The sequence below is a fragment of the Pseudopipra pipra genome, chromosome 3, assembly GCF_036250125.1.
Source record: "Pseudopipra pipra isolate bDixPip1 chromosome 3, bDixPip1.hap1, whole genome shotgun sequence".
In the NCBI taxonomy this organism is placed as follows: domain Eukaryota; kingdom Metazoa; phylum Chordata; class Aves; order Passeriformes; family Pipridae; genus Pseudopipra; species Pseudopipra pipra.
The window spans coordinates 46468810-46483022 of record NC_087551.1 but is presented as its reverse complement, the minus strand read 5'-3'; the positions used below and the strand labels follow the sequence as shown (position 1 = coordinate 46483022).

The window sequence follows — 14213 nt, the reverse complement described above, 5'->3', positions numbered from 1 at the left end:
GGGAAGTAATTTATTTTGAAGCAAAACCACGAATAATGTATGCCATGTAAATAGTGGTTATATCCTCATCGAAATACATCTACATGTGCCAGAATTAGGAATTCAGCCTTACGACATTTTCAATATCCTGTCTGGAAAGCTACTCAGAGTTTGTTGTTTATTTTTGTTTGCCCCACCTCCCTAGTAGTCAACTATAGTGGAGCAAGTTACAATAAATTGCAGTGCATAAAATCCGTGATGCCTGTTCTTCCTCTGGCCCAATAATACGATTTTTAAAAAGATACTTTTAGGAGTAGTAGAACACATATTCGAGGAGAAATTTCCTTAAACAGTTTCTATCAAACACAACTTATATTTAACCCTATTTTTATAATTTATGTTATGAAGCTTTCTTTTCCAAAAGTCTTTTAAAGATGTTTGTCAACTTGACTTAATGTCGACAACAGGCAACTTGCCCTTAATTTTAAGGAAAAGTTAGCAAAGCTTGCTGGTTTTGTGACTAATGGTAAGCAGGTATTTTGCTCGAAGACATTTTATTCTAAGTCCCTTGGATCTTGTGCACTAGCAAATTTATAATCCTGACTTTCTTCCTATCTTTTCATATGCAGGCAGAAGGAGAAGACAGCCTTAAAAAGATGCAGCTGATGGAGCTTGCAATTCTGAATGGCACCTACAGAGATGCCAACATCAAATCACGTAAGCATGTCATAAGCTCAAGGGTCAATGCTATAGTAGTATTTGCAGGTTATGATTCTTAAAGCCACTTTTTGGAAAACGTGCAGTGGCAACTGTGTTGGAGAATGGAAGGCAGTAAAGACCCAACAAAACAGTAGGTAGCTGTTGGAAAAGATCTTTATAAGTTATGTCATTTGGGAGATGTTTTTGTTTGTCGCCCTCCCCCCCCCTTTTTTTAGACAATATGTCTGGGTTGAAACATTTACAAATATATAGTATAAAAAACCTCAACCCTTAAGCTAGATTTTCCTATTGTACAATAATTTTTTCCTTAGTGCATTCTTAAGGGCAATAGACTCCTTTTCAATTTTATTTTTAGAGATTTAATTTTGAAATGTTACAGATGTTGAGGATACTGTGAATACATTTTTCTGTATTATATTCCTTCCTTTCATCTTGCTTGCATGCGTACCCCCAATGTTATGTTTTACCAACAATTCATCAACTGATTTCACAGCTGAGTTCACAGGGATCAGTGATGTAACAAGCCATTTTTATGATTACTTCCATTACATTTGTGTGAAAATGCTTTTGCAAACGCATGTATGCACAAGTTTACACTTGAAAATTAATTACACGCACCTACTAATGAAAGCATATACCTATTATGTGTGATATAAAGTATTTTCTCTAGTTGAAAATCTCATTTCTCCTTCTGAAAATGTAGTTCCTTCTCCAAATTAAATTTTTGCCGTAGCTGTGATACAGATGTCAAATGTAAGCACAGTTAAACCAGTCTTTTCACTAAGGGCCTACTGATATTTGCAAATTTGTTTTCTCCACACAGTCACCATTTCAGTGTTGAATATGTTTAAAGATTGGAATGCAGTTAGGTCAATTTGAGAGTGCTTACACCAGTGTAATTATTCTGATTTGAAAAGAGACATAAGCAAGGGCTTTTACCATTTTTACCACTACAATGGTAATGGTAAATCTTTCAGGCCTAATGAACACTATAATATTTAAAGCTAGATCAGTTTTAAATATATGTTAGTCTCTAAATTGTTGCAAATATTTGAGTAAAATAGTTTTCAGTATAGCTTAAATTAATGCAAACTGTTGCATAGAAACCTCTATATTAATTTGAACAACTTCTTTGTCTGATCTGTTCCCATTGGTCTATTGTATCAGTGTAAGTGGGAAGATAGAATTATTATTTATTTTTTGACTAGAGATTTCCACACTAATACTCATTTTTTCATAGTAAGACAGTTTCACTCTTTGTATTTTGATTTTACTGAAAAGTTGAACGTGTAGAAGCCACACTGGTTTGTTTCTGTTTGAGAAAGGAAAACGTTTGAGGGGTTTTTTTAATTATCTGAGCACTTTTTAAAAAAAAATAAAAATAATAATAATAAATCTGAAAAACTTTTGCCACATTTCCCTTTTCAGGCCACTTGTAAGTTAATTAAACCAATGTAGATCAACAGCAGTGCACAGAAATCCATAAATTATAACCCTTTAAGATTGACTGTTACCAGCAGATGTGTTAGTGTATAAGTTGTTGTTCATCTGGTGTACCAACAGGCTTCAAATAACACTTAAATGTGCTAGCACCACTGAAAAAACCAAACAAAACCACCACAAACAAACAAAACCCCCCAAAACAAAAAAAGTATCTATTTTCTTTAAGCAAGGCTGTAGTAAACTTCTAATACAAAAGAAGTATCTTATTCGATGAAATTTGATATGGAAGTCACATTTGAGTCTATTTTATTCATGCTAGAGTAGGATAGGATTGATTCATGTTTCTGGGTCATCTTTAACTTCACTGATCCTGGAAATTGGAATTGTATATAGGTTTAAATACAATTTTAAGTCATATAAAAACTGTAGACTCATGCAGCAGCTCTGCATAACTGAGTGTCTGTGGACTCTGTAGATGCACTAAATTTTGTACTCTTTGTATTTGTGACAGTATTTCCCTTGTATTTCCTGCATGCATCTCAGTCTCATGCAGTCTTGATAGCATAAATGAAGAAATGTGGTCTAAATGGAGCTTTCGTGCTGTGTAACCTGTTTGAGAAATCTACCTCACTGTTTTACAATGGCTTTTTTATTTTGCATGTTCATACTTAATCACACTGGAAAATGGAAAGCTGTTTGCATTTGAATGGTGTGCTTTGGCACTGTGTGATCAGCGCATGTACTAATGATTTCCTTTTATTTTTCTTCTTTCCTACTTTTTCCCCTTTTTCCCATTCTTTCCACGTTTTATACTGCTATCTCCATACTTTCCTCTGAATTTCTTTGCTTACTGTAGCAGCCCTTGCCTTTTCTCTTGCAGCAACAGCCCAGGCTCCAAGGATTATTACTGGGCCTGCGCCTGTTCTCCCACCAGCTGCCCTGCGTACTCCTACGCCAGCTGGCCCTACCATAATGCCTTTGATCAGACAAATACAAACCGCTGTCATGCCAAACGGAACTCCTCATCCCACCGCTGCAATAGTTCCACCTGGACCCGAAGCCGGTTTAATTTACACACCATATGAATACCCCTACACGCTGGCACCAGCTACATCAATCCTTGAGTATCCTATTGAACCTAGTGGTGTATTAGGTAAGATCTTTGTACATGGATGACTGGAGAATGTATTGCTTATGCTTCTATGGTATTTGTGAAGTAGAGGTCATGGAGCTCAAAGAAACAAATTTGAAGCAACAAACTTAAATCAGGTATATCAAAACTGCCTAGAAGAGCTGCTCACATGGTGCAACTCTTGTACATTTTAAACATGTTTTGCGTTCTTGAATGTGTATGTTTATTTATAAGATTATTGAAAACAAAATCTTGATGTTTGTGTAACATTAGATGGTGGACACACAGGCATAAAAAGCGACATAGAAGCTGACATCTATTACCTGTCATTTGGGCTGCCATAAATACCAGATTTATTTGTATTCTCTTTAACATAAATTAATCTCCAGCAATCTTTGGAAGAGAGAGCTTCTTATTTTGCTATTGTTTTAGGAGCAAAACTGGAGAGAGTGGAAAGGTCTTTTCTCAGTTGGAGTTTTTGCTGCTTTATTTAGTACGCAACTGATAAATCTCTCGTCAGTGTCAGAAAGCTGTAAATCATTTTGTAAGCAGAAAATAATTTCAGTGAATGAATATAAAGCAAACCAAATTCTCACCGAAGTATGATAAAATTAGCAACTCTGCTGATGGCTTCTTTTATATACATTGCATTGAAATGCCCATCATTCCTAATATATCAGACCACTGACTTGCTGTGTGAAGGCAAGAATGATAAAGCAGCTGTGACAATTCAGTTAACTGGTCAATATGGAAAAAGCAGTTCCCGTAGTTTCTTCCTTCCCTACCCTCAACAGAATCTAAATAATTTTTTCTCTTCAGTTTGTTCTGAATTGCATATGACCTTGGTGCTGCATAATGTTGATTTTATAGGACTTTGATCTTAGTTTGTTCAGTGGCAGTTATTGATTTACACAAATTCTAAACATCTCTAATGAACACTGGACAATAAGGTTCAAAGTCAATATTTTGTTGAAAGTATTGCGAAAAATCAGTGTTTCACATGACAGATACTTGGTGAGTTATCTATATGTGTGCATGTTTCCACATTATATTACATATATATATTATATATATTATGTATCCTGTCTTGCAGGATTAGTGAATCAATAATAAAAATTCTGGTAGGACAAAAGTATGCAGTAGATCTGTCTTTGGGGAATTCATGGTGGTTGTGTTACCCCATACCCAAAATTCAGTGAGCCGTTATCATTTATTTCCCACAAACATGTAAATATTCTCCCTAGCTCTTCCACCCCAATCTGTTAGTCCGCTTGTGATACATCCTGGGGTAAAGTCATGGTTACAGAGTTCAGCAGAGTAGCTGTCAGCTGTTGGTTAGGGGCAAACCCCTGAGTTCAGTTAATAGCAAGTAAAGAAATACATCATTTCCAGAGTAGTAGTTTAATACGATGCAGGAACTTCAATTTCTCACAGGATTTTCTATGAAGAGAGAGGAGGGGAAAATTACTCCTAAAATGGTATCTGGAACCATTGCATACTCTTGGGCTTAGCTGTGTGAGGTGGATTGCCCAAAATAGATCTCATTAAAAAATGTTACTTAAAAAAGGAAAAGGGAGGAGGGGGAACCCCCCACACTCCCGCTCAAGTTGCATATAATCAATAACTCTTAATACATCTGCTCTATTATCTGAGCAATTGTATAGAGTTAATTGAATTAAATTAGTTTTAATTGAGTTTTATTTTGTTACACACTTATTCTCATTTATAGTATTTTGTCCATTTTTGTGGTGGACCTTTAAGATGTCTTAAAATAATTCTGTTAAAAATGGCAGAGAAATGCATCCCTATCAGTATTTTGGGGGATATTGGTGTTGGGATCAAATTTTAGTTGGTGACTAACTTTTAATTCCCTTCCTTTTATCTTCAGGTATGGCTTTCCCAACGAAAGGCTAAGAATTCAAGAACGGTCTTAACTGATCCTTCATCAGATCTGAATTTTAACAAATGCTTAGTTTCAGCAGCCTTGAAAAAAGCTTGGCCTAGCAGTCAGTGACTTACTTGCACTTTTTTGCACATAGATTTAAAATAAAATAGTGCTATTAATTTGGATTAGGTCCTATTATTACAGAGTAGCTGTAATTTATGAGTGTATAGTAGTATACTGACTGCTAAGTGTTCTATATAGTGTTTGCTTTACTAATCACCTAATTCATTGCAGTTCATACTTATTGACTTAAAGTTTAAAATCACAATCTGTAGGCTTGAAGAATTGCTTTAAAACTTTTTTTTTGTGGTAGAACTGGAAGTGATCTTAAGGTTAGCAAATAATTGTCAGTATTAAAAGATGGCATTATTTAAAATAGTCCTGCTGCAAGAAAGGCACTTCAGTGAATATGTGACTAGTAAAGCTTAAATGTGCTTGGGTCTAATAGATTTCATGAAATACTGTAATTTTGGGATTGTAAATGAATGGATTAAACAGGTTAAGGCCAGGATGTTTAAAATAAATGCAATATTAATCTGCACAGATAAACTTGTTTTTAAGATTAAGATTTGAAACTACTGTGCCTTAACTTGTTGCTTTTCTTAAAATGAACTTTTGTAGTTAATGATCATTTAAATCCATTTTGATAAACCTGCTGTTAATGTTTTCTGTGAATGTTTTCTAACTTTGTCTTGGTAATTGCAATTTAACTAGGTGCGGTGGCTACTAAAGTTCGAAGGCACGATATGCGTGTCCATCCTTACCAAAGGATTGTGACCGCAGACCGAGGTTAGTTTAGTTCTGCAGTTCTTGTTTGTAAGAAGTGCTTTGAGTGTACATGAGATTTGCAACACCACAGCTGGTTAACCAAATACCCTATTTTGACCCATTCATTATTTTTCTCCAAAATCTGAACAGTTAATATTTTAAAGCTTTGGGAATGCTTGTGGTTTTAAAAAAAAAAAATTGTAAATTTGGCTTTCCCAGCTCAATTAAATATATATACTTTGATATATTTAATAGAAATGCTATAGCTGATACAGTTTTAAAAAATGAAAGATCCATCCGCATCAGGAAATGCTATGAAATCAGTGCTGCAATAATTAATTTGGTTGTGTTCCCTTCCTCCCCCCCTCCCCCAGTTCATTCTTTTAATTGGTGTGGAAATATCAGATTGGTGTTGCAAAATAAAATGAATGGATGGTTGCTTAATGAGAAAGAAGTAAAGGAATAAATGCCTCCTGTCTGTGTCTGGAGAAATCTGAAGATTTAGATTCCTTTTTTTTCCAATAAACTTTTGAGCCACTGTACTGTATATTATGAGGAGGATGCATGTTCTCAGATACCTAACTGAATTCAGAAAGGTAAGGGCTGTGAAGATAACTTCAAAAGTTGTTTGAGTTTGAATTAGTAAGGGTAGGAGGAGGGAGGGTGTTTTGGTTTTTTTTTGTTTGTTTGTTTGTTTTGTTTTTTTTTTCCAAAATCTATTTCTTGGTATTTTCCTTTTGCTGCTAAAATGTGTAACCTGAAGGAGAAGCAACTTTTGAAGTCCTGTTGGTGAGATGACATCCAATATTTGGGCATCTCTCTTTAACCTTTGAATGGAAAGTAAATCTTCATTTTTCTCCTGTTCCTCAAGTGTCATGCCTTTGGACCCCTGAATGAAGTATTTAAGCTTATTGAGAAAACTGATATTTTCGGTTTATTGACATTGACTAGGACGTAGTGTAGGGGATGAATTCTTACCCCATCCCTGCTGTGGGTTTCGGCAAGTCATTTAATCTCTCTGTGTATGTTTTCCCATCAGTAAAATAAGGATAATAATACTTCCCTACCTCACAGGGGTGTTGTGGGGGTTCTTGTTTTGTACAGGGCTTTGAGGATGCAAAGCATTACGTGCCAAGTATTATTATTCTGGTCTCATCCAAATCAGTGTTGTGCAGGTTTCCATGATACTGAAATATTCAAAAGTCAAATTCCAATGACAGATCTGACATCTCCTAACACTGACTACACTTCTCTCAACCTTCCATAAATTGACTACAGGAAAGAATACAGATTTTGGTCAATTCAGTAAAAGGGGCCCTCCTGGATATTTGCTATATTTATGTAACACTTTCATCTTTCATATGATCCTAGTCTTTACAGAAAATGTAAAGCTGATAAAAGACACTACTTTAGTTTTCGATAAGATTGTTTTATATCACTGCACACTATTTGCAGCCCATTGTTCTCATTTCTTGAGAACTCTTCAGTCAGGCAACAGGGTATAATCAGTAGAAAATCATAGCCCATGTTTAAAAAAAAAAAAAAAGATTATAAAAAAGGAAATAGGATTTAATATTTTCTAATCTTTTTTTCTATCACATTCAAGAGAAATAGGTAGTAAGGTTGTCTTTCAAAGTTAGACCTGATGTTGCAAAAATCAGTTTTTCGTGATCTGTAGTGGTAGTTTCAGGTGACAGGTGAGGCTACCTTTTTGTTTAATTAGATATTTGCCTGAGATGGCTAGTAAATATACTGATAAAGCAGGGGTGGGGGGAAGTTGAGGGTTGGTGCTGTCAGGGAGAAAATACCAATTTGTAGTTTTAAGTTCATTGTTGTAATGTTTACTGAACATAAATTTTAAATACTTTTTGAAGTGCCTAGGTGTTACATCTGGGTCACTTAAAAGTAACTGAAATTACTTTATTGGTATCATTTCACCTTCTTTTAAAATACAGCCATTTTCTGATAGAACAGCATTCGTCTCTAGCAAAGTGGAAACCCACTGTGTTAAGTAGATAAATAAATATCTTACCTCCTGTGGAATAAGTCATGCATACATCTCTCTTACGAAAACCATACAGATATTTCAGGAGAGCCTTATTTTGAGGTCTTACCTAAGTAATGTCAGTGTATATTGAGAAACACAAAGTTAATTTTACAACTGAACTTCATTGTATTTTGAATTTCAAATCCAAGGTTACCACTGCACAGATTTAAAAGTTTCGCAAAATGTTTTGGAGAGAACTTTGTTCAGCAATAAAAATGTCTTTTAATGTTCTAAAATTATATTGTAGAATTAAAATGCTATCAGTATTTACCATATTCACCTATTTGATTGTTCTGTCACCAAGATAATTCTGTAGCTATGGCCATGAAAAACAATGTCAGCAAACCGAAATACTTTTTTTTTTAATGAGAAAATTTTTTATATAGTTAAATGTCACTAAATCTATCTTTGCATTCATTGGGTCTAAAGTTGGGGTTTTTTTAATTCTAAATTGACTTTCAGATGACTTTGTTGTACTACTGCATTCACTTTTTAAGTAGTTTTTTATTCTTTTGGTTTTTTGTTGGTTTTGTTTTGGTTTTTTTTTTCCAGAGATAAGCACTGCATTTAAAGCAAGAATCCCCAAATGTGTATATGTTTTACAACTAAGCATTTAGAATTGGTGAAGGGTTGGAAAATATAGCTCATTTTAACTCAGAATAAACTCCCAGTTTATAAATAATACAAAATTGAATTTGATGCCTATAACAGAGAGACTGACTGATTTAATTGTAATAAACTGTAAATGGTGTTGCACAGTTGACAAACCTGTGTGTACTGTAGAAGGCCAGAGACTTGGCAGAGGATGTATCACAGGTGTACTGGTATTTTTTAAAAATAGCTTGCTTTGATTTTAAACTCCACAAGAAATATTAATGCTGAGAATTTTCTTGAATTTATCCAAACCAATTGTCACATAATTTATGTGTAAATTTTAATACTATTTAATCAAAATTGTAATCAGTATCAATATGCTTTAAGAGTCTGTTTCTAGTATACCTGTGAAGTGGTAAGATTGTGCCACATGAAATATTTTTTTTTCTTTTTGAAACAGCTGTTTTAATTTAAACAAATCCCACTAAACATGATTCTAAAAAAAAAAAAATCAGGGAGTGTTTGGTCTCATTTATGTTACAGTAGTAATTTTTGGTAGTGTTATGAACTGTATCCTAAATGATAGGCCATTTTTATTATGTGAAAGTAAATGAACCCACAAGAAAGATTGTTAAGTCAATGGTATCTGTGAATATTACACCTACTGGACTTCATTTTATGTAATGGCACAAATCTGACTTTGCACTGAATACCTTTCTCACTTTCATCTCCTCTGCCTTAGTCAAAATGGCAACAGTACAAAAACTTTTATCAACCTCAGAATTTATTAGCTATAATTAAGCTGTTGAATGAGTCTTAAAAAAAAAAAATCATACTACTGTTAAGTGGACCAAGTTTGGTGAAGGAGAATGCGAGAGAATGATTAAAGAAGGAATAGCTCAAGAACATTGGGAATGATAACTTTCCACTTGAGAACTTTTTTATGTTTTACTGTAATTTGTTTGTGTTTGGGGTTTTTTTTTGTTTTGTTTTGTTTTGTTGGGGTTTTGGTTTTTTTGGGGGGGTTTTTTTGCAAAAGAAAATAGTATTTACAGGTGGCTTCTTTTAAAATATAAAAATATAAAGCAGGAATGTATATGAAATGTCAGATTTTATTGTATTTGCAGAGTATTAGCTTTGAAAATGAATAAAGAGAGCTGTTTGTAGTTTTAAAATGCCTTATTAGTATCAATTAGATATTTTCTCTATTTTTTCATGTACTTAGAGCTTTTTAAGTATAGACTTTAAAATGGCAGGACTTTTACAGTGTTTACATGGAAGTGCATTTTATAAGTGTCCTATATGTGTAAAATAGTATTTTGAACAGGAAAATGCTGGCTATAGTAGCAGGCTGAGCATTTTCCTGGTTCCCACGGTGATGCCTACGTTGCTAGACTACAGTTTAGTACTGCTTTGTATCATGAGGCCAAGAAATTCCATGTTGTTTGTAAATAGAATAAATGAAAGGCAATAAAAAATTTATTGAACAAAAACCCTTTGTTTGGCCCGTAGTTTGTTGAACCAAATTGTTTCTCTTAAGTCCAGAATTCCTTAGATGACTCCATTCTTTTAACAACCAGTTATTAATAATCACATCCATCATTAATAGTTGCTTTAATGCTTGCACCTGGGGAAGTACTAATGCTTAATAGCAGTCAGATACTGATGCTGTGCACTGACTGTTGTTCCAGAAATCTTCTACCCAGTTCAAGAACTGTTCATTGTTTTTTGTTTTCCAATTTCCTTCATCGACTGCTACTAACCATTAGTCGTTAGTCATATTTTATCTCTATTTTTCCTGTTAACCGGTTTTGTGGGAGTGGGCTTCTCCTTCACGTGTCCAAATCATGATGGAGGGCTGTCATGATTTTATTGCATTCTGTAGATGGTGTCGATCAGTATGTCAGAATTAAACATGCTTGTTTTTTTTATTAGTTGTGATTAGTTTTCATGTTGTCATTAAGCCGTCACTAGCTGGAACTAATCTCTTCTCTATCTTTTCTTTCTTTTTTTTGTTTTGTTTTTTTTTTTGTTTCTAACCACCCAGCCGCCACCGGCAACTAACCTATGACCTTCTGACCTCTGAACTCTTCACCCAATGATGACCTGACCATGCCTGCCTGCTGATCAGTTAACTGGTAAACGCCTTTGCTTGCCTGTCTTCAGTGCAGCGAGCTGGGGCACTTGTCCGTTCGTCTTACCATCTAACAAAACAGACAAAGAAATTGTTGTCCTCCAACTCCGCTTTTTGTTGTTCTCCTGTTTGGGTGAAAGTGGTTCTAGAACCTGCACTGAATAGTAGTAAAGCAATAAGGTCCAACTCATCCCTCCGCACTGATCATCCTCTAGTGTCCCGCCCCAAGCGAACGGTAAGGAGGCCTCACACAAGATGGAGACAGATGTCCCTTAACTACCCGATGACAGAGGCAGTTACTGTGAGAGACTTCTAGGAATATTTTTCTTCTCAGAAAAAAAAAAAAAATAAAGTCAAAGCTCTCTCTGAATGTACTGTGTGATGATGCATCATGCATGAACCTTTGGTCAGGGATGTCATTGGGGAAGGGATTCTAAAAAGTATTCAAAATTTGATACGCCGTTTAGTCACTACCAGTGCCCTCAAAGGGCAGATGTTGCAGCCTTTTTTCTATTGCCTGCCAAATTGGACGTTTTAAAGGAAAGTGTGCCATTGAAATGCAGATTATGATGACTTTTCAGAACTACATTAATGCAGAGGACAAAACAGCAACACTATTAAAGTGAAATACAAGTTTAAATTGTTTTAACCATATTTTAATCTCCTTGGAAGATTACATGAGAACAAGGTACATGCATTATGTGTCACATTACTGGGCAAACTGTTCAAATATTTTTTTTAAACTTCCCTGTATAGAAAAAATTTCATTAAGGATGTAAAAGCCATGCTTGCCTATTTGCTGTATACATGTAATGAAATTGTAGATAAAGTGTAGTGCATTGAAACAAAATGAACAAAAAAGTAGATACTTTTACTATACAAGGGTGCTGGTGCAGAAAAAAAAAATATATTTTTGGAAATGTAGCATTTTATACTTTCAAGTGTTATAAAAAAAAGAAAAAAAGAACAAAGAAACCCTTTATTTCATTAAATGATTTTTTCTGGTGGTTGTCAAGAAACAAAAGACCAAAAGAGCCTTTTAGTCTTTCTTTTTTATTTTTTAAGTATTGGAATAAGTCTAAAGAAAAGGAAGTGCCTTATTTTCTTCATGGTCATTTAGTCAAATGTCTTGTATAATCAGCTTCTCCCTCAGACAAGTTACTGCATGCCACTCAGACGCCCAGTATGTGAAAGAAGCTGTGAGGGAAGACAAATGATGAGTTGACCATATTAATTACCTGATTTTTGCCATACTAGTGTGATGTGACTTTGCCAAAATCTCATTATGCGAAATATTTGCTAAGTTTTTGTCAAACCGGCCCATTATTATTTCAACCACTCTACTTTTTAAATCATAGCAAATGCCATACTTGTGCAACGTAGACCAAAGGGTTCTATGATACAGACTGTCTCATACTGAAGGAGATTATTAGCTGACAAATGTTTGTAGAGCTGGAAGTCTGTCATTTTTGTTCAGGGATGGAGAGGAGTTTTCTTGATTTTGGTTGAAATAAATATACATCAACTATAGTAGGCTTCGGCATCACCAAGAAAACTGATGTTCTGTGAATAATGAAACTGAAAGTGCTTGGCTGGTTTTCAGTTAGTTACTGAACATGTCCCCAGCTTTCACAAACAGCTCCTGCAGTAGCAAACAGCATGGAAGTTATTTATTTTTCAGCTTGTCTTTGACTATTGTTAGATCTTCCCTGTTGGCTTTTCTTCAAAAGATAAGCAGGAGAGGGACATCAGCTAGTTGTTTGAAGTCCAGCTAAACTTTATTTTTAACCTTTGTTTTCCACATGAGGTTCAAATAGCTGGGCAATTGCAAGAGCTGAAGCTGTTGAACGCACAGTATTTAATTCTGAAAACATTAAGTATTACTTTGTGGGGCTCAGTACTAAACTTGGCAAATATCAGGTGATAATTTTAGTCCCCTCTTGTCAACTTATTTGCCTCCTGCAAATCTTCACAGCTTCCAAATGAAAGGTCAATAGTAAGCTAAGAGGGCTTACATTTTTAAGCACCTGCATGGTGACCTCATCTAACATCTTGTCTCACCTGGAAATAATTATCAGTTTATTTACTATGCAATAGACATTCATCCTTTCGTATTCAGCTAGAATTTTCTTTATTGTGCCACCGGCTTTGTCTTCCTGTTACACATACAGTTGTGTTGATTTTATTTACAGTATATGCTGTGCCATTTTGATTTTATTTTGGTTGGTTGGTTGAATAAACTTGCGACACTCGAACATTTGAAGAGAGATTTGCTAAAACTATACCAGTATTTGATCCAGTTTCATCTCAACTGTGATAAAACCTGGACATTTTAGACATTTATCAAAGGTCTTTTCTGGGGGGTAGGGGAAGTGTATGGAATAGATGTGTGACATGTGAAAGTAATGTTTGCTCTGAACAAACTTCTGAAAACTTAGTTGACAAAATTTTGGATCAACTTAAAAAAAAAGCATGACTTTTGAAATCTCTGAATGCCTTGGTTCTCAGTATTATCATTCTTTAATGACTTTTTCTTTATTAAAATAAGTAGTTTTAAGACTTCTTTCTGACAGTATTATGTAATTTTTTTAGAGTGGGTAGATGGGAGTGTCGCTTGTATGTAACCGTACAGATGACATGTATTTGTCTATTCTTTATTATCTTAGTAGTTTCATGCTATGTATGTACCATAACCAACCTATTGCCTATGAGAAACATGTAAGATAATGTATTTACAGCCATTGTTACAAGTTTATAATGTATTTTTCTATCTTGTTTTATATGTATGTTATATAACATTCAAAAGAATTTTTTTCCTGATTGAGAAAAAAGGATACAAAATGCAAAACCCACAATTTTGATAACTGAAAAATTGCCAATTGTTTTGCAGTACTTTATTATATTGGGAGTGTTGTCTTTCTTGGGCTTTTAGTTAGCTACTGGATGAATACATTAGACATATTTGGGTTTTAGTTGGGTTTTTACATAGCTTGCATTTTAATTCTTTGGTTCTTTGCTGTTTCTATTAACCCATAGCATTATTTTAATAAATGTTATAATACCAACCTACTAACTCTGGACTATGTCTGTTTATTAACCATTACATGTTTAATTACGATAAACAAATAAAGACGGAAGAATGTAAAGTCTTGAGTTACTGGACTAACCCTGAAGAACGTGACCACAGATAACACAACGTGACTTGTTTTTATGTTGTTTGTCAGCTGACATTCTGCACACTACTATTAAGTTGGCTTTGGTCATTCTGGCCTCTTACCTTGGGGAATAGGTGCCAGTAGAAATGGGAACAAAGTAGCATTTTTTGAGACATTCTTGTAGAGTCTTGCCACTTGCCTTTCAGCATCTGCATTACTAATTCCACACTTTCTTTTTCTTTCTCTAAAATAATTACTGTCAGCTCACAGCAAAAGAGCAAAGATGCCAGTACATT

The 14213-nt window shown here is 34.6% G+C and overlaps 1 protein-coding gene across 11 annotated transcripts in view; it reads left to right on the top strand.

The window, feature by feature from the left end:
• Positions 1-13835, top strand: part of QKI (QKI, KH domain containing RNA binding) — a 152992-nt gene extending 139157 nt beyond the window's left edge. For 4 of the 11 annotated variants that reach the window (XM_064648970.1, XM_064648973.1, XM_064648980.1 and 1 more), the window contains 4 exons: positions 609-696; positions 2999-3295; positions 5934-6008; positions 10676-13835. In XM_064648970.1, the coding sequence (XP_064505040.1) occupies positions 609-696; positions 2999-3295; positions 5934-6008; positions 10676-10692 (477 nt within the window). In that variant the 3' untranslated portion in view covers positions 10693-13835. Of the gene's footprint in view, positions 1-608; positions 697-2998; positions 3307-5162; positions 10122-10675 lie in introns of those variants that run through there. The other 7 variants (XM_064648972.1, XM_064648975.1, XM_064648974.1 and 4 more) reach the window with 5 other exon arrangements.
• Positions 13836-14213: the final 378 nt, after the last annotated feature.